This window comes from Chionomys nivalis, chromosome 8, assembly GCF_950005125.1.
Source record: "Chionomys nivalis chromosome 8, mChiNiv1.1, whole genome shotgun sequence".
Classification (NCBI taxonomy): domain Eukaryota; kingdom Metazoa; phylum Chordata; class Mammalia; order Rodentia; family Cricetidae; genus Chionomys; species Chionomys nivalis.
Genome location: NC_080093.1, coordinates 22,827,638 through 22,848,920, shown reverse-complemented (window position 1 = coordinate 22,848,920; position 21,283 = coordinate 22,827,638). Strand labels below are relative to the sequence as shown.

General features: G+C 41.9%; 1 protein-coding gene across 8 annotated transcripts in view; it reads right to left on the bottom strand.

Annotated features, from left to right (window-relative positions):
• Positions 1 to 21,283, bottom strand: part of Cpeb3 (cytoplasmic polyadenylation element binding protein 3) — a 191,720-nt gene that overhangs the window by 107,048 nt on the left and 63,389 nt on the right. For 6 of the 8 annotated variants that reach the window (XM_057777651.1, XM_057777650.1, XM_057777649.1 and 3 more), the window contains exon 3: positions 5,677 to 5,836. In XM_057777651.1, the coding sequence (XP_057633634.1) occupies positions 5,677 to 5,836 (160 nt within the window). The remainder of the gene's footprint in view (positions 1 to 5,676; positions 5,837 to 21,283) is intronic. The other 2 variants (XM_057777653.1, XM_057777654.1) reach the window with 1 other exon arrangement.

The window sequence follows — 21,283 nt, the reverse complement described above, 5'->3', positions numbered from 1 at the left end:
TCCCAGCACTCGGGAGGCAGAGGCAGGCGGATCTCTGTGAGTTCGAGACCAGCCTGGTCTACAAGAGCTAGTTCCAGGACAGGCTCCAAAACCACAGAGAAACCCTGTCCCGAAAAAACAAAAAAAACAAAAACAAAACAACAAAAAAAAAAAGAGTAAAGAACATACGTTTCTTTTTTAAAAAAACAAGGGACCCAACAATTCCCTAATGGGAACCAATTTTGTGTCTCTGTCATATTACATTTAAATACGAATAGAGAAAAGTGTCTCTATAAAGCAAAGGGTGGCATTCATATCTTCCAAGTTTCTGTCAATTTAAATGAGCTATTTTTTTTCCTGACTTTTTCAGTATATCTTTGAAACACAGGCCCTTCTCAACCAACACCTGTTCTTTTCATATTTCAAATCTCAGTCCCATGAATGAGACAGGAAGAGAAAATTCAATCTACAGAAATAGTTCTTCAGACACTATCCCCAGGCTGCCAGACTAGCACCCTGGTGCCAGAGTGAGGATGCACTGGACGGAGGAAGCCCTTCCCTTCCTGTTGTTGCCTAGCTGCCTGCTATATGGTGCTTCCCCAGCCTGATGGGATCCTGCTTTCTATCAATCAGCTACTCTGTCCAAAGCATATGGCTGCTATTTCCTTATTCATTCTAGTAGGGAGGGTGACTGAGCAATCAAGCCTGATGACCACAGGTTTCCAAGTCAGGAGACAGTCTCATACAAAGAGAGCAGAGTGATGAATCTTTTTTTCCTTTCTCTCGTCTTATTTCTAACACTAGATATCCTTTCTCTCTACATAGTTAGGAGGAGGGTTGAATTTGAGCAGAGATCAGTTCCTTCCACCACTCCTACCTCTGCTAATTCAAGGATTCCCGTGCTTAGAAACAAAGTAAGAATATTCACAACTATATATATGTTTTTTGAGACAGGGTTTCTCTGTAGCTTTGGAGGCTGTCCTGGAACTAGTTCTTGTAGATCAGGCTGACCTCGAACTCACAGAGATCCATCCGCCTGCCTCTGCCTCCCAGTGCTGGGATTAAAGGCGTGCGCCACCACTCCCTGACACACAACTCTGTATCTTATATTTGTCTCAAACCCTCCTGTCTCATCAATATGAGGCATCTCTTAAGTGAGAAGGGGATATATACACAAAGTGGAAGGCACAAAGACCTTTATTCTGTCACTCTGTTTCAGCCAAACTGAGTTAGCCAGTCACTGCATCAGAAGGCACTTTTTTTTTCCTTTCCTTTTTCCTGCAGGTTACGTGTGCTGGGATTCCCACCAAGGGCTTCCGCACAGTGTTCTACCATTGAGCTACATACATGTGTATCCCCCAGTGCTCTACCACTGGGCTACATACACGTGTATCCCCCAGTGCTCTACCACTGGGCTACATACACGTGTACCCCACAGAAGCCACTCCTCTGTGATTCGTCAGCTAGACTGACCCAGCATGAGTGCAAACACCACAGGAAACTGTGAGATCTAATTTACTGAATCAGAAGTCTTTACCTAAACTTCATGTTCTCACTCTAGCCTTTTCTTTTTCTCGACTTAAAAGAATGTTTGAATAAAATGATTTTTCACTAAATATTTCTTAAATAATAGATACTGATATCTTCTATATGACTACCACTGTGAATATACACAATGTCCATTTTAAGTATATCATGAAGTAATTTGTGTCATATTTGAATGGTTGGTACCTAGTTGATGGAACTACTTTGGAAAAGATTAGGAGGTGGTCTTGTTGGAGAAGGTGTGTCACTATGGCTGTGCTCTGAGGTTTCAAACACCCACACCAAGCCCAGTCTCTCTGTGATCTCTCTCTTTCTCTCTCCTCTCTCTCCCCTCCTCCCCTTCTACCCAAGCCCCACCTCCAGCTTGAGATTCAAGTGCTCGGCTACTGCTCCTATTTCATGCTTGCCTGTCATGGTTGGTGGTCATGGACTCACCCTCTGAAACAACAAGCAAGTCCCCGGTTAAATACTTTCTTTTGTAAGTTGCCTTGTGCACGGAGTATCTTCACAACAACAGAACAGTAACTAAGACAATTATGTTATTCAGATAGATAGTTTTAGAAAGTAACCTAGGACAGTTTCTTTCTCCTACACATGCGAAGGTTTCTCCTTCAGTAATCACTACTTATCTATGAAAAATAAAAACAGCTCTGACAATTTGCTGCCAACATTGGGCAAGAAATAAATCTGTACTGATATGGCTTAATTTATTACGGAAGTTGAGAAATAAGCCACATCTACCTCCTTAGGAAACCCCATGCGGTATCTGCAGTTCCCTGTGCCAGGGATGTCATCTTCCTGCCTGTTTTATAAGATGTTTTATCTTTAAAGAAGCCAATGGATCCAGTTCAATAGCCAACTAGAGGCAAATAAAGAACTAAACCCAGTTTGGGCTGACTATAAAGTTAGAAAAGCTGCGTTTTGAAATCTCATCTCCTATACAGAAAATGTAGGGTGTCTGGGAGGTTCTTAATAAAGACAGCTAAATAACCATGCTATTTCTATGTATAGAGCCTACTGTAGGCTTTTTAACTTTCATTTTTGACTCATTATATATTATTTGAACTTTTTTGTATAGTAAGCAAAAATGGGATCTTTCCTCATGAAAGCCAATTTCTAAGAAAAATAACACAGTTCAAACGAGTACTCCAAAATTCAATTCTATTTGAGTCTCAAGACACGCATAGCCCACCCACCCCACAAACTGTTTCCATATTGAAAAGGAAAAGACTGAGGATCTAAGGAGGATACTTTGGAAGGAAAGAAAACAAGATGGAACATGGCAAAGCACATCCCAGCACACAGTAGATGCCCTAATGTATCATCTAGCTCCTAATGCCTCAACACACCTGATGTTTCTATCTTTAGAACCATAGGCCATCACTATGAATGTGCCCTAAGCAAAAACTATGTGAAGAGAAACTTACAACAGCATCACCTAGGAAAAAGGAAAACTAGAAAGTCTAAATTTAAGTTCTATCAATAAATTATAAATATCAGCAAGAAACATAGGTATTTATTATAGAAAATAGAAACTAAAGGCTACAACCATAATGTTTCTTTGCTTTAAGTTACGTGTATGTATATGCATGTTCATGTGTGCAGATACATATGTGTGCATGTGGAGATCCAACAGGGGACAACCTCTGCTATCATTCCTCAGGTACCGTCCACATGTTTTTGGTGAGGTTATAGTTTTTTGTTTGCTTTTGAGATGGGGTCTCCCGTGGCCTGGAATTAATAAGCTGGCTAGGCCCACTGGCCAGTGAGTGCCAAGGGTCTGTCTGCCTGTCTCTCCCCAGCACTGGGATTGTGAGCACACACTAATATGCCCAACTCTTTTAACTGGGTTCAGGAATTGGGTTAAGGCCATAATGGTGCAAGACTGAGCTATCTCTGCAGCCTGAAGACTGAGCTACCTCTGCAGCCTGAAGACTGAGCTACCTCTGCAGCCTGAAGACTGAGCTACCTCTGCAGCCTGAAGACTGAGCTTTCTATCCAGCTCAACTTCATAGCCAAATCTTTAGTCTGAGAATTTTCTTTACTTTTTCAAAGTGAAAAGTACCTCACACATCTTCTTTCCTATGCTTTCTTCTTTGTTCCTATTCTTGATTTTTTGAGACAAGTCTTACTATACAGCCCTGTGTGGCCAGGAACTTGTTATATATAAGTTCAGGCTGGCCCTGAGCTTACATCATCCTCCTGCCTCTGCTTCCCAAGAGCTGAGATTGTGATGTGCACCACCAGTGTCAAAATATTTTCTTAAAGGTTCAAGTGATGTCATTGACCACAGGGACATAGTGATGTCACTGACATCAGGGAAGTAGTCTGTTTATAGGAAATCATGCAGTACAATATGACAAATTGGGAAGTTGAAGCCATATTCAGACTATAAAAAAGTATACACTAAAGGTCTCCCAACTCGTTAGGATGTATGATGAGGCAGGCTTTTACTTCATATTTGCTAGTGAAGAAAAATCTGCAGAGATAATGGGGCCTGTAATTTTAAAAGGACACCACAAATGGAAAAGGTATTTACATCATAATGAGGTTACCCTCTTACTATGCCAGTGCTATACTTAATGAAGCACAAATAGTTTCTGCTTTACCAGTATACATAAAATTCTTAAAAATTAATGTAGAGACTATAATCTAAAATCCTGCCCTAATTTCTTACTGAAAGAAGAATACAAAGGTGTAACCCTATAATCCTAGCACTCACAAGAATGAGGCAAGAGAATTGTCTTGAGTTCCAAGGTCAGCCTGGGATATAGAATGTGTTCTAGGACAGCCTGAACTATACAGTAAGATCCTGTCACAGAAAAAAGAAGAAGAAGGAAGAGAGAGAAAAGAAAGAGACAGAGGGAGGGAGAGAGAGAGAGGACAGCAGGCAGAGAATACAGCCCAAGACACAGGAGGTATACAAAGAGGAGTTAAGTGGCAGGGTAATGAGGAGAGGCTATCCATGGTAGAGAAAAACAATAAATGCAACCTCAAAAGAGTCTAAAAACAATCTGTGAGTATCATTTTTTACATCATTCTCATATCTAAGTATAACAGGCCTCAAATTACCATGGACCTAATCTTTAACTGAAGAATATGTGGTAAGTGACTAAATATAACAGCATTTTTTCTTTGCATTTTTCTTTTGCTGAAGGCCTTAAAATCTAGCTTTTCCCCAGAGACTTTATTTTCTCCATTGCCTACTGTTATTACTACACTGGAAAATAAGAAAAACAGCAGGAAAAAGATGAGAATGACAAGAAAATGGTGAAAAAGATTTCTGGGGGGGAATAAATGTCTGGTATTCAGTTGGTCACATCCTAGATAAGGGCCTAGTGAATGCCAGAGAGGAACAAGTCCTCATGATTCCAGAAGATGTAGAGTTTACTCAAGATGGTCATCCCTGTGACAAACTGTTCAGTTTTTAATTAAAGGTCTAACTCAAAATGGAGTGGATATTTCCATACCAGTAACTTGCATTACAGCATTAAACTACTGTTGAGTCTCTAAAATGTCAAATAATCTACAAAAAGAACCACCTGTAATTATGAATAAGTCCTACTATTAATAGTAAGTCCTACTATTGTTGATCATGCAACACTTTACCTCATACTGAACTCAAAGCATGCATATACTTTCAGATATCTTCCTGTGCTTTAGCCCGCACTGTGCAAAGGGCCACTGGCTGCACATAAGCTGTGCTCTGATGCTCCTATGCTAGGAAAGGGTTGGACTCTAACACAATGAAACCCTATCTATGAAGCCTCCTGTAGGGGTTTTGGAGACTGATTTACTAAATGTCATACTTTCTTGAGGTATATCTGGACTTAAATGAATTCTGCAGATTCAGCTAAAGATTCCAAATGTACAAAGCCCAGAAAATGTGGCTTCAGGTTTCATGCTATAACCATGACCTCAGCTACCCAACACAGACTTCTTCCAGATAAACCGTTTAAGGTTACCAGCTATAATTATTGTAGGTAGCTGAACCCAGGTTAAAAAAGAAAACTTTAAAAACATTCCACAATGCTTTACAGAAGCAAAACAAACAAACAAAAAACAAATAAAAACAACAACAAATCACAATTATTAAAAAGCTGATTTTTGCTTAAAACACCAAGCAAGAATGGACATATGAATATTCCTAACCTGCAAAATGATTCCTCCACATTATATCAGCGAAACTCATTGGTGGGCCACTGGGAGGGTAGTGTTTACCTTTCAGAGGCTCATGGTCAGTCCTTATCATATCCATTAAGGAGTTCTCCAAGGAGTGCAAGTTAAAAGTGTCATAGGGCCTACTCCGGTCCTAAAAATAGAAACACAGAACAAAACAATATATAAAATTACTTCATAAAATCAACATTTGTTCTGCTTCCTGCTGTAGACTGGCAACATGAATGGAAGTTACAGGCAATTCTGAAACCACATTCACTCATTATTAAGAACAATGACAGAGCCAATATTTTCAATAGAAGTACCTATAATTGAAGCACATCCTTTTTCTGATTGTCTATAATATAGGTACCCAATTCCTAGAGAACAACCGAGAACTTAGTGTAAAATCAGCATCACTTTTCTGAAAAGATTGAAGGTTGTTGTATAAAGAGGCCTGAGGTGACAGGAACAGCAGCTTCACCTGTGCAGGCCTGTCTGAACTACACATAGGCATTGTCTCAAAATATGAAAAGCAAAACATGACAATGATTTCAAAGTAATTGTAATAAATCACTTTAATATTTATGACTATCAAATTTCATACATGGATAGTTTTTTTATGTGGAAAAATAAACTCAAGGAAACTGGAAGTGGAGAACCAACACCCCCCACCCCACGTGTTGTCCTCCCTCCGACCTCTACAAGCATTCTGGGACGTACACTTGCACACACACACCCATAAGTAAGTAAATGCAACAAAATAAAATTTTTGTTTTATTTTTCAAAACAGGGTTTCTCTGTGTAACAGTCCTGGCTGTCCCGGAATTCGCTCTTCAGACCAGGCTGCCCCGAACTCACTGAGATCCACCTGCCTCTGTCTCCCAAGTGCTGGGATTAAAGGCCATCACCTGGTAATTTTTTAAAGCAAGAAATAAAAATTCATCATGAAGAGGAGGTTAGACAATAAAGAACAGTCTATCAAACAGATATTTGGCAGAGTATGGTGGGACTTGCCTATTATTCCAGCAGTTAGGAGGTTGCCATAGAAGGCTAGCCTGGGTTACACAGCAAGACCCTGACCCTCCTCCATTTCCCCTAAAAGAAAAGGTTGTCTGATGACATTAAAGAATCTTTCTGGCCAAGGCAGTCTGTTGTTTTGATTTTGTTGTCATTGTTTTTCCATTTAATCTTTAGTGCATATTTCAAGGCGAGTAAAATCACATCTATTGTATACATAAGGAAAGTGAGTTTAGCAAGGATTAGAACTCAGATCTACACTCAAAAGCCAATACCCTGAAGAGTATGAAATTCTGTCCAAAGAAGATGGCCCGATCCACACAGGATAGTAAACAATGATTTCTATGGAAGCATACATAATATTGCATGTAATCACGAAATAACCTTGCTGGCATGGTGGCAATGAGTTCCAGTCAGGGGAGGCTATAAGAGTTTAGGTGACTACTATCAGGAAAACTAGAGAATGTATTTAGGAGGGTGTCTCATCTGTCTAAATTGAAGTGATCCTTAAATCAGTCAAACTGTCCAAATCACGTGTCATTCTGGTTGAAATACAAGTTCCTGGGCTGGGGAAGATAGCTTAGTTGGCAAAGTGCTAGCCTTGCTGGCACAAGGACTTGAGCTCTCCCAAACCTACATAAAAGCACAGGTTATGTGGCATGTGTTGGAGAGACAGAGACGGGAAGATCTCTGGGGCTGCCAGCCAGCCTGTCCTGCTCAGAGAGTGCTAGGTCAGTGAGAAACCATATCTCCAAGAACAGTGGATGGCCCCTGAGGACCGATATCCAAAGTTAAACTAGATTCTCCTAGTGTGCTTCCTCTCTCCTGGACTCCAGTTCAAACATACTTAATATTTTTTAAGAAAAGCCAGCAAGCCGGGCGGTGGTGGCGCACGCCTTTAATCCCAGCACTTGGGAGGCAGAGGCAGGTGAATCTCTGTGAGTTCGAGACCAGCCTGGTCTACAAGAGCTAGTTCCAGGACAGGCTCCAAAGCCACAGAGAAACCCTGTCTCGAAAAACCAAAAAAAAAAAAAAAAAAAAAAAGCCAGCAAGATGGTCAGTGGGGAAAGGGACTTGCTGCCAAGCCCAGTGCTTTGGAGATGGTGAAGATGGTAAAGTATGTGTCCCAGAAGCTAGAGAACTTTAGTTCAGATCCATCACTCATCTAGAAAACCCAACACAGTATATCTATAACCCCAGCACTGAGAAGGTTGACACAGGCAGACTGGACTCTCTAGCCATTCAGTCTAGCTAAGTCTACCACTTCAAGGTCAGTCTGAGAATCTGTCTCAAAAATATGGTGGAGACATATGATGGCCAAGAACTCCTAGCATCAACTCCAGCCTCTACAAGTAAGCACACACCACTACCTGTACAGTGTCTACTACAACAGTAGGAAGAACACAACATGTCTTCTTCAATGCCACATACCAGTACCGCAACATAGATTTAAACATCCAGAAGTTCAGGGATACAAACTGAACAGGGTTCATTAATGCTCAACGGATGAAAACATGACATGTGAAAGGCATAACAGAATTTTCACATGCTTTTTAACTGAACAAAATTGCAATCCATTAAGAGACATTTTCTCCTAAAATTAATTCTATTTGCGCCTAATCACTTTATATCTGTGGCACAGCATTCATCTTCTTGATGAACACCATACAGCTGTGTTGTGGGGAGGTCTCTGGCTTCCTCTGGTCTCAAGCCAGAAGCAGTCTCAATTCTTATGTTCTCCAGGAGAATAATTGAGTCAGGACACAGGAGTAGATCACACAATCAGCGAGAGTTTATAGCCAGAGCAGCAAGAAGCAAGAATCCACTCAAGGCAGAGTGGACCAAGCAAGCAGTCATGCTGATCCTTGCAGGCTGGAACTAATATCTTCTTCTTGTTGTTTCTTCCCACGTGCCTCCCTCAGTGAAGAAAGGGGCACGCTTTCTTCAAAGCCCATTTTACCTAGACTGTTTTTTTTTTTTTTTTTTTTTTTTAAGAGACGGGGTCTCGCTATGTTGCCCAGGCTGGAGTGCAGTGGCTATTCACAGGCGCGATCCCACTACTGATCAGCACGGGAGTTTTGACCTGCTCCGTTTCCGACCTGGGCCGGTTCACCCCTCCTTAGGCAACCTGGTGGTCCCCCGCTCCCGGGAGGTCACCATATTGATGCCGAACTTAGTGCGGACACCCGATCGGCATAGCGCACTACAGCCCAGTCCTAGACTGTTATAAATAGATGCATGACTACCCCTTAAAACTGAAAAGTTTACTAGGATCCAGGAGGTGGTGGTGCACACCTTTAAGCCCAGCACGCGGGAGGCAAAAGCAGGCTGATCTCTGAGTTTGAGGCCAGCCTATTCTATAGATTGAGTTCTAAGACAGCCAGGGTTACACAAAGAAATCCTATCCTGAAAATAAAACAAACAAACAAAAAAGGAAGGAGGGAAGGAGGGAAGGAGGGAGGGAGGGAGGGAGGGAGGGAGGGAGGGAGGAAGGAAGGAAGGAAGGAAGGAAGGAAGGAAGGAAGGAAGGAAGGAAGGAAGGAAGGAAGGAAGGAAGGAAGGAAGGAAGGAAGGAAGACTAGGGGAAAGGACCACACTCCATGTGTGCTGCACTGACAAGGAGTATGGAGGCCACTTTGATCTGATCTAGCTGGCATGGATCACTATCGCCCACTGTCTTTACACATCTGTTTCTAGGGCCCTGGGCTTAGTCTATCTGGAGCTGACCATGTCCTGTTTCAGGTCCTTGAGCTGCCCCACCCACTGCTCTGTATGTCCTATCTTTGGGGCCTGTTGGTCAGTCCCTTCTGCCTACGTGCAGTAAACAATGCTGGAATAACTGATTAACTAGGGGGAAAAAACAGAAAAGAAAAAACTGAAAACTTAGCAATAATGATCAATGGAAGAAAAACTACAATTCACGAATCACAGAAGTTACAAATAACAATATAGACTGGAATGGAGGCCAGATTCAGCTATGAGTGTGAGACCCTGTCAAAAAAACGGGGGGGGGGCAGCAAGATGGCTCAGCAGATATTAGTGCCTGCTGGGTAACCCTCAAGTTCTTATTCAATCCTGGGACCCCTAGAGAGAAGCAACTTTTAAAAACTGTCATTTGATCTCCATATGAGCACTGTGGAACGTGGGCACCCACACTCAACAACACACAAACTAAGCAACCAGAATAGCAACTCACGAAACTTTTCCCAAGTTTTATTTCCTCACAGGGGAGAAAAGGAAAAGTTTTCTGTTCACCTTCAACAAGCAGCTCCCCAGAAGAATGAAAATACCTGTAAGCAACACAGCTCACTGTTGGAGTTCCCTAATAATGACTAGAGATAAGTAGATGTTCGTACCCGACAGTGGTTCATGTCCACACTGCATGAGACTCAACTTTTTTCCTCTGCCTGAATATTAGTAAATTTATCAAGTATTTAAAATTGTCTCACTACGCAAGGAAGGCAGGCAAGGTAAGGAGCATGTGTAATGGTAGCACTCTTGGGAGGCTGAGGCAGGAAGATGGAGGGTGTGAGGGTAGCCTGGGCTGCACAATGAGACTCTTGCCTGAAGAGACAACGTCTCTAGGAAGAAGATTGGTTTTGTCCCCATCTTGTGCAGATGGGAGTCGGTAGTGAAAGGTTACAGTGGCAGCACCAGGGTCCAAATTCGATCAAATCCATGTGCCCACCACCTCCTAGCCTCTCTCTTTTTAAAACTCCTCTTTACCTAACCCAGATAATCTAGAGAGGCTTCTTCCACCTCTGCTGTACAAGCCACCTGGCTCCTGTGACCTTGGTCAGTAACATCATACAAGTGACAAGTGATTAACCTGGAGAAGAGCTCTGACCACTCTCCAGCTCATCCACCGCCCCACCTCTCAGTTCCAGGTCGTTTACTCCCTGCTTTTCTGGCTTTTTTTATACTTGGGTGTTTCCTTTCCCAGAAACACAGAGTAGAAGATTTTTAAGAGCCAACAGCATCTGGGAACCAAATGATGAAAGTAAGCATGACAGGTCAGCACGATGGCTCAGTGGATAATGGAGCTTCAAGCCAAGCCTGATGACCTGAGTTTGATCCCCAGGACACACGATTAAAGGAGAGAAACAACTCCGTCAAGCTCTCTGACCTCCACAGGCTGGATCCCCCTCTTTCTGAAGCAACTAAAAATAGGAAAATAAGCATGGTACCTTGTAATATGCTAGGCACTGCACTGAGTGCCTTCAATTCTCTGCCACCCTCGGGATAGACAGAGCTTATGCAACTGTTCAGAGTCACGTTGCAAACCTACCAGATAGATGCATAATTGGCAAAGATTTTCCCCCAGTTAGTAGGCTGCCTCCTTGCTTGAATGATGATGTCTTTTGCCTTTTAGTTTCACAAGGTCCCATTTATTGTTTATCTTAATGCCTATGTAACTGGGGTCCTGTGCAGAAAGCCCTTTTCTATGCCAGTGAATTCAAGCATATTCCCTGCTTTCTCTTCTGTCAGGTTCAGGGTATCTGGTCTTAGGTTGAGGTCCTTAATCCACTTGGAGCTGTGCTTTCTGTCTGGTGATAGACATGAAACTATTTTCATTCTTCTATATGAAGCTATCCAGTTTGACCAGCAACAATTGTGGAAGATGCTGCTTTCTTCAGTGTGTATTTTGGGCTTCTTTATCCAAAATCAGGTGTTCATATATGTCTGGGTCTTTAATTCTCTTTCATTGATCATTGTTGTCTGTTTTCATGCCAAGACCATACTTTTTTTGTTTGTTTTGAGACAGAGGCCTCACTATATAGCCTTGAAGTTAAGACATTTGGCTTCTGTTTGGTCTTTGCTGTTACCCCAGTCTGTCAGGGTCACTGAATTTCAGGGTTCAGACTCACAGTGGTCCCTGATCAACATGGCAGGTAGGGTAGCAAAGTCTCAATTGGAACTGTGGTTTCAGAAATTCTGAGCAGCCCCAGCTTGGCACTATGGGAGAGGTGGGTGACAAAGAAGCCAACAGGAAAGGGGACTGACTTGGATTGTGTGTGGGGTCTTTGAAGTAGGGATTGGGGTCCAGCTCCCTGTGGTCCCAGGCCCAGGGCCCAGAGGTTGGTAGACTGGCTAGAAGTGGGGGGAGGCAGTGAATCTGGCTCTGAAACTCCAGCCTGGAGTTTTCAGTCTTGTTGTTTAAGACCTGGTGACAGGTAAGATCCAGTGGCCTCACGCTTGGGTTTCCCTTAGTCTCTCCAGGACTATGATGACATGGCTGCATGACACTGGCTTGACCTATCTTTTTAAAATGGATATTTTTTGTATGGCTTAATTGATGAATTGATTCTTCTCAAGCATACACACAGAGTATAACAAAAAAAATACCAAAGTCTCCAGTCCTACCTTCTCTTTCTGATCACTATAAATATTTGGCATGCATTTTTGCGAATGTTTAAAAATACAAAGTTGAGCCCTTCCAGGCAAGCACAGATTTGGTGTCTGTAGGCTGGAAAGCAGAGCACAAATGCCTGAGCAAAGGGCAGCTGTACTGTACACATGCATACTTTTTTACTGCCCCATTTTCTCAATAACAGCAGTTTACACAGCGGGGACTGTAAGTAACCCAGAGTTGATTCCATGTTTCATGGGCTGGGATGACTAAGCAGGGAAAGGACCTTGACACAGCAAACCTGACAACCGAGTCTAACCCCTGAACTCACACGGTCAGGGGAGAACCAGCTCCAGCTCCCACAAGTTGTTCTCTGACCGCCCCCCCCCACAACACCCCAAACAACAAAGGAAATAGAAATATTTTAAGATTAAAGTTTCAGTAGGATATGTATAGGTTGTATATCAATGCACCATTTTTCTTTTTCTTTCTTTCTTTTTTTTTTTTTTTGTTTGGATTTTCGAGACAGGGTTTCTCCGTAGCTTTTTGGTTCCTGTCCTGGAACTAGCTCTTGTAGACCAGGCTGGCCTTGAACTCACAGAGATCCACCTGCCTCTGCCTCCCGAGTGCTGGGATTAAAGGCGTGCGCCACCACCGCCCGGCTCTCAAAGCACCATTTTTGAATGTAGATTTTGGTTATCTGCACAGGGAGCCCTGAGACCAACTCACCACAGACACTAAGAATTATATTTCTATCTCTCCATTCTATATTACTTTTCTCTAAACACGAAAATTTGCATATCATGTAGTTTACTTTCTTTGACCAATACTATGCTTCTAGTATGCTTTTAGTAGGTTATAGTTTCGCCTTTCCCCTCCTCCATCCAATCATAAATACATCTTTCTTACAAGGTAATCATGTCATCATTTCAATGTAGATCTATGAAATCATTTCTGACTTGGGGATTTCATTTGTTGTTCTAAGCATGTCCATTTGGTTGGGGTTTTTTTTTTTTTTTTGGTCCTTTTTTAAAAAATGATTTATCCTTATTTCATGTGCATTGGTGTTTTTCCCTGCATGTATATCTATAATAAGGTGTCAGATCCCCTGGAACTGGAATTACAGTTGTGAGCTATGACATGGGTTCTGGGAATTGAACCCAGGTCCTCTTGAAGAGCAGTCAGTGTGCTCTTAACCACTGACCCAGCTCCTGTTCATTTGATCCTTTAACTTCATCTTTTCGATCCTTGCTCTACTTGGGCACAACTGTCCCTCAACCCATGATTTCTATTAATAATATCACTAACACTGAAACAAAGATTTATGGACTTTCCTAGCCCTGAGTAAAAACCCAGAGGCAATAAATACATAAGAGCCCAGCATAGAGCGACTTCAAGCACAGATGCAATTAAGAATACAAGGAACAGATCAAACACTTAGTGTTGACTACTAAATAGGAGCAAACAATTACATATGTAGTAAAGAATTTTCCATGAATTGCATAGAAGTGTAGGACTTTGTGCCTCTAAACCAACTACTACTATTAGCTGTTATAACCCGACCAGAAAGGGGGATTCTTTATTAATTTGCAGTTAACTGAAATGACAAGCAATCTGGCACACATTACCCAAAAGTAAAAACCTCTTATAAATAAAGGGAACTCTGACCTTGCAGGGAAAGAGGAGAAAAACTTTACCACAGACAGAGTTTCCTTTCTGTTAAGTATGGAGCCCCTCATTTTAACCATCCCTAATGAGGCTGTTAAAGCTGTTACTAGATAAGGAGACAATTAGCCACTGGCAAGCAACTGTTCCTTCCATACAACCTAATATCCTTAGAAAATTGACATTTTTCTTTTTTCTTTTGGTTTTTCAAAACAGGGTTACTCTGTGTAGCCCTGGCTGGAACGCTCTCTGTGGACCAGGTGGCAGGCTAGCCTCTAACTCAGAGATCTCCTGCCTCAAAGACATTCGCCACCACACCCAGTTTGAATATCCTTTAAAATATGTTTGTTTGTTTGTTTGTTTGTTTTTAAAAGGTCTTCAATACAACAGTCCTAAATATAACCTTGAATAAGATTAGGAGCTAAACAGAAATAACTAGTTCCTATCTTTTCTTCTTGAAGATGACTAATTCCAATTACCTTAACCTTTTTTTTAATCACAATGTAATTTTGTTTTATGTGCTGTGCTAATAGCAAACCAAGATAACCTAAGTTTTGAAAAGGTTTTTAAAAAATCAAGGAGGCTGGGGATTAGAGTGCCTGAATGTCACGCACAAAGCCCCAGGCTTGATCTCAAAAATAGGAGTGTTCAAATTTCCCATAATCCCAGCACTTGGGAAGTAGAGGCAGAACCAGGAATTCAAGGTAACCCTTAGCTATATATGGAGTTCCAGGCCAGCAGGTGTTGTTTTAAAAACAATTTAACAAAACAGGATGGCAGCCTCTCCCAGTTTGAGCAACTCAACTCAGGCACAGCTCTGCCTGCCCCCTTCCTGCTACGTCCTCTGACATTCTCTTCACAGCTCTTATCATTGGCTTGGGCAAAACAAGAAGGAAAAGAGGCTCTGTTCGTCAGCTGCAGGGAAGCCAGTTCTTCCAAACCCTTACTCATCTGAAATGACTCTACATACAGAAGCCTGATTCTGCAGGGAAAATCTGGGGGGCGGGGGTCAAATGTACAAAAAAGTACAAACAACTGTTATCACTGACTGTGTTCAATAGTTCATACTGAAGCAGTACATACACGCTTGTGTCAGGTGAGTACAAAATCACGGGGTAGTCTTCATGTATGAGGCCCTTGGGTCAATTTCTATACTACAAAACAGAGAGGGAAAAGGAAGTAAAGGAAGAAGAAAGGAAAAGAGGAAAAAGTCAGGCAGGTGGCACAAGCTCATAAGCAAGCAAGTACTTGAGAGGCTGAGACAGGAGGGCCATCACAAGGTCAGGGCAAGGTCAGCCTGGGCTACCCAGTGAGTTCCATGCCAATCAAGGCTATAGCATGTAGAAAGGAGGCCGGAAAAGAGAAGTAGATCACATTTGGCAGTGTGCAATGTAAAAGGCAGAAATAAAACCTAAGGAGGATACAGAAAGGGCCATCGGGGACTACCATATAAACAGGCTTGAAGGGACTTCAAACATTAAATCTGTCCCTTTTCCTGATTTATGCTATGTATTGACTTTTGAAAGTGACTAGCTGATGATGTTCCAAGTCATTGTGTTGACAAGCAGACCATCATCCCAAGCAGTTCATTATTAATGTGAGGGGAAGCTTGGTGCTGACTATCAAGGCCTATCTTATGACATATGCAAAAGTACATGAAGCTCTTTATAGTCTTCTGCTGTGGGATATTTGTGCACTGTGTGAAGATGAACTGCTGGGATTGGTGTAATAAAGCAAAATGGCCAATAGCTAGGCAGGAGAGACGGGTGGGACTTCCGGGTAGAGAGAGGAAGAGGAGATAATCAGGTGCACAGGAGATGGCATCAAGACTCAGCGTGAACTGGACACACAGAATGTAAGAGACATAAAAGTAGAACATATGGTAGAACACAGATTAATAAAAAAAATGGGTTAATTTAAGTTATAAGAGCTAGTGGGACAAGCCTAAGCTAAGGCCAAGCTTTCATAATTAATAACGTCTCCATGTCATTATGTCATTATTTGTGAGCTGGCAGCCCAAAGAAAATTCTGACGACATTCTTCATTTTTACTAATTATGTAAAACTGTCTACAACATGGACCAAATCCCAGCACAGCTAAACATTTGTTCCCGACCCCAATTCACCTCAATATTCTGAATATAGGGAACACGCAGCATCACAGATATATATATTTGGTTACACAGTTTCCTTGGGTTGTCCCTGCCATCTCCCACTGCTAGTCTCCAGAAATTCTTCCATCTTGACTGCACCCAGTCCTTCTCCCTCCCTCCCCCACCCCTCCATCTCTTTAGATAGGATCTCACTATGCAAACACAGCTGGTCTGGATTAGGCAGTCCTAGAACTCACAGAGATCCACCTTTCTTCACCTCTGCACCTGCCATAGCTTCTGCTTTCCTTACATTCCAACCTCAATCAACTTTAAGTCTCATGGATGTGAAGACATACTGTGCTTTCTTCTCTGAAACTCAGCAAGGCATAGCACATAGCACATATTAAATATTTAATAATTACTTGCTATTTCTAACCTTGCTGATTTTATTTTGCAAAGTTTTCACTTAAAAAAAGAACCACACACACACACAAAGAATACTTATTAGAAAAGCCAAAAGGGAGGGGGAAATCCTCTTGACATTTTCGAATGATGTGCAGAAGAGTCGGGCTCCTTACTATAAACTGCTGGGGGACGCACAGTGGCATGGGCACTCTGGAGCAGCGCTTTGGCAGCTTCCTCCAGAGGTACACACTCAGCAACACAACCCCACAGTCTACTCGTAGCTACCCGAGATAAATTACAATCCAAGTCCACACAAAAGTTTGTAGATGGATTCTTATAACAACTTTATGAAGCTTTCTAAAAACAGAAACTACCTAAATGTCTATCTGCTGGAGAACGAACTGAGGTACACCTGTAATTGCATATTACTCGCCAATCAAAACAAATGAAGGGCTTAATACCTGTCCTACTATGAATGACCCTTGAAAACACTATAGGTAAAAGAAGTCAATCTCAAAGAATCACGCCACGCAATTTCATTTATGTGAGATGATCAGAATAGGAAATTACTCAAGAAGATACAAAGAATGTTGATTGCTGGCTAGAACTGAGGTATTCAGGGCAAATGCAAATCGACAGCAACGGATACAGGGCGGCTTCTGGAGATGATCAAATATTTTAGAACACTTTTTTTTTTTTTTTTTTTTTTTTTGGTTTTTCAAGACAGGGTTTCTCTGTGGCTTTGGAGCCTGTCCTGGAACTAGCTCTTGTAGACCAGGCTGGTCTCGAACTCACAGAGATCCACCTGCCTCTGCCTCCCAAGTGCTGGGATTAAAGGCGTGCGCCACCACCACCCAGCCTTAGAACACTTTTATAATTATACTACAACCTACTGTTTTCTATACTCTAAAAAGTTCTATTTCATGGAATATGAATTATACTTTGATAAAATTACAGAAAGGAAAGTCACACAAGCCAGTCAAGTATAATGATATACACCTATGATCCTAGCATTCAAAGCTAAAGCAAAAAGACTGTGGATTGGGGAGTCAGCCTAGGCTAATGGTAAAATCTTATCATCACAAAATGAGGAAAAAAAATAGTACACAGAATGGTGACACTTGCTTGTAATCCTACTTGGGAGGTAGACCCTAAATTATAGGTAAGCCCAATTACAGTCATCTGAGGCCAGCCTGGGCTACATAAGACCCTGCCCCTCCAAACCAAAACCAAAACAAACAACAATCAAACAGCCCTAAGACTTCCTGAAGCTTTGGGGAAACTAAGACACCAAGGCACTACCTATAATCATCCAGGGTAGGATGGGCACCAGATCTGACTTTTTTGACCCATGACATTGGAAAGACAAAGCCTTGGTTAGTTGCTCCATTCAAGAGCCACTAGCAGATGAGGAACAGAACCTAAGACAGACAGTGGTGGAATTTCAAAGTCACCCATGGCCAAATAAAGGGCTGCCAACCCCTTATATGTGCCGCATTTCTAAGATGCACGGAGTCATCAGTGCTCCTTCAGGAGCCTATAGACATGCCATCCACTACAAGCAGCCTCTTCTCGCGCTGCCTACTGCTTCTGATTGTTTTCAGTCTAAAAAGGCATGCCTCATAGTGGTGTACTGTGTCCGTCCGTGACTCCACACACCCTATGTATGACCAGGCAGTGTTTGGGTGTGCTCTGCCATCTCCCTGGAAGCATCATGGGAATGTAAATGATAAATTAAATCTACCATCCTCCTTTCACTTCAGTTCTTATCTGACCTGGGGGCAAGGTGAGGAAATGTACAGCAGAATTCGCAGATTCACCAGAATCTGACAGGGGCCGCGACGTGAACGCTTCTGCTGTGGCCCCCTGTTATCCTCTTTATCTTGGATTCGGGATCTGTGCCTCTGCTTTGAGGCAAACAGAAGACAGAAAGCAAAAACTGCCAACATAACTGGCAGTCTTCTAAGGTTCTTGTTCAGAGACCAACAGTAGTCTGTCCAATGTACACACTGACATCTCTAAATACGGTCAATTTCTAGGCCACCACTGGAAAAGTCACCAATGTTGATGAGTGTATATTTAATGTACAGTATCTGGTAATTACCAAATAAACTCATTCCACATTGACAGATGGTGTCCAAGGAATCAACAGAACATTACTTATTACTCCATTTCCAAAGCCTGCTTTTCTAGATGAAGGAAATAGGTAAGCAACAAAAATTTTATATCAAGTTTATTGTACAGTTCTAATTACAAATAAAATGAGGACCAGTGAGATGACTCACTAAGAGTAATGCATGCCTCCAAAGCCTGACCACCTGAGCTCCTTCCCTGAGTGTAGACTCCTTAAAGTTCTCTGTCTTCCACACGTGGGCCTGGTACACTGGCTTGTAGAACTAAGTCATAGCTGCCATGTATGGACGGTGCCATTCCTGTTATTGCATGGCTCAAATCATTGCATTACCTCGATATTTAATAACAATCCTATGAGGCTGATGCTGCAATTCCTCTTTTGAGTATTAATGAAGAGGTTGATACTAAATTCAGTCCTTGCCAGGCAATGGTGGTGCACATCTTTAATCCCAGCACTCGTGAGGCAGAGGCAAGCAGATCTCTGTGAGTTTAAGGCCAGCATAGTCTACAGAGCAAGTTTCAGGACAGGCTCCAAAGCTACACAGGGAAATCTTGTCTCAAAAAACAAACAAAACAAAAAAAAAAATCAGGCATTCTTGAAAATGGTTTAACTACACATAGACTGCTGTGTAAATATTTCAGAAAGTTACAACATTCAATTCCATTTAAAAGTTACCCTGCTGCCGGGCGGTGGTGGCGCATGCCTTTAATCACAGCAATCGGGAGGCAGAGGCAGGCGGATCTCTGTGAGTTCGAGACCAGCCTGGTCTACAAGAGCTAGTTCCAGGAGAGTTTCCAAAGGTACAGAGAAACCAATGAGCCAAGCATTAGTGATGTCTCGAAAAATGAAACAAAAAAAAAGTTACCATGCTGTGCTGTGGGATAATGTTCTTGTACACTGTAATGATGGCCACTCATATTGGCGTGATAAAAATGCTTGATTGGCCAGTTAGTCAGGCAGGAAGTATGGGTGGGGTGACCAAACTAATTCTCTAATTCTGGGAAGAGGAAAGACGGATGCAGTCATCAGCCAGATAAGAGGAAGCAAGATGAGAATGCCTTACTGAGAAAAGGCACCAAGCCATGTGGCTAAATAGAGATAAGAATTGTGAGTTTATTTAAGTTGTAAGGGCTAGTTAGTAAGAAGCCTGAGCTAAGAGGCCAAACAGTTTATAATTAATATATATCTATGTGTGGGACTGAACAGCTGTGGGACCACTTGGGACAGAAACTTCCAGCTACATTACCACATTTAAGAGATATATTAAAGTATCTAAACATAAAGCAACCATGTTAATTAAAATATTTGGGTTTTGGAAGATTAAAAAACTTACTTTAAAAATAAAGTTGTAATTACTCTAACAACAGTAAAGTACTGTAAAGATCATACAGTAAAATGCAATGTCCACATTACAGAATTTATTCATTATTGGAGTCCCTCCGGACCTCTAACTTACTGTAGTGGAGAACAAACTTGAGCTTCTGCTCCCCCCCCCACCTCTATCTCTAGTGCAGGATCACAAACACATGTTACCACACCCTGTTTACAAAACATTCTAAAAGAAATTTCCTATTACTTTTGGACATTAGTACTAACAGATTTTGCCAAAGGTTCTGAAGACTCTACGTGCCTCATTTTTCATGTGTTTATTGGGAATCTTAATGAGCCAAGCATTAATGATGAAAACAAGCGAGGCCAGTCTCTAACTACAAGAAGCCCTATCCACCCACAGTTACCAGATCACAATTATTTAATGAGATAAATGCAGTGGCAGCTGTGTGCTTGGGAACCACGGGAGCAAACACAGGAGAAGAGGCCTGAGGCCAAGAGGTTGCTCGATTTCCTTGAGAAATAAAAGGACAGAGACTCTTTACAGGACATATAGGCTGAAGATTGAAAATATAGGTAAGGTTTATTTATAAAAAAACAACTCTTACTTCTGTATAATACATACTTTCCAAATCCTTGAATATCATTAAGGATGTAGTTTAGTGACTCCACCAGGATAGCAAAGGGTTACTTTGGGTATAAATACACACAATTCCAGAATAATTCTATAGAAAATAGCTTAATTTTAGTGCAGCCTTAAATTTTTAACCCACTTTGGGGATTCAGAAAGGAATACATATCCATTATCTGTTGAGCTATGTACTCAATCTCCTGCACATCAGGCTACAAATAATACAATTTCCTCTTACTACCTTTTATTTATAGATTACAGCTCATGAGGCATTTTCAAACACAACCTAAATTTTAATACAGCATTTTTTTGGTCATTGTTTATCCCACTTAAGTGTATCCCAGACCCTTTCTCCTGTTATTAAACCAGCAACAGGGCTTCCAGAAACTCTCGAGGGCCATTGCGATGGTCCAGGCAGTAAAGCGCTTGCGCAGGACAGGCCTGACAATCTGAGGTCGATCCACAAAGCCCATGTCAGGGTGGAAGGAGAGGATCAATAAACAGATCAACTATAAAGTTGTTTCCCCACTTGTGCTGTGGCACACACACCACTTCTATCAAACACACAGATAATAAAACCTAAAAAACAACCAGCAACAAAAATCCTTGGAATCGGGGCTAAGAATGCAGCTCAGTAGCCCCGGTGCTTTCTGAACGTGCATAAAACGCCTGGTTCAGCCCCACAACCTGGGTTCGTTGGCACAATCTCCAAAAATCTTAGCACTCAAGAGGTAGAGGCAGGAGGTCAGAAGTTTAGGACATCCTCCTCTACCTAGAGCAGCTGTTCTCAACCTGTGGGTTGAACAACCCTTTCATAGAGGTCACATATCAGATATCCTGTATGTCAGATATTTGCATTATGATTCACAGTAGCAGCAGAATTACAGTTATGAAGTAGTAATGAAAATTATTTCATGGCTGGAGATCACAACACGAGGAACTGCATTAAAGGGTTGCGGCATTAGGAAGGTTGAC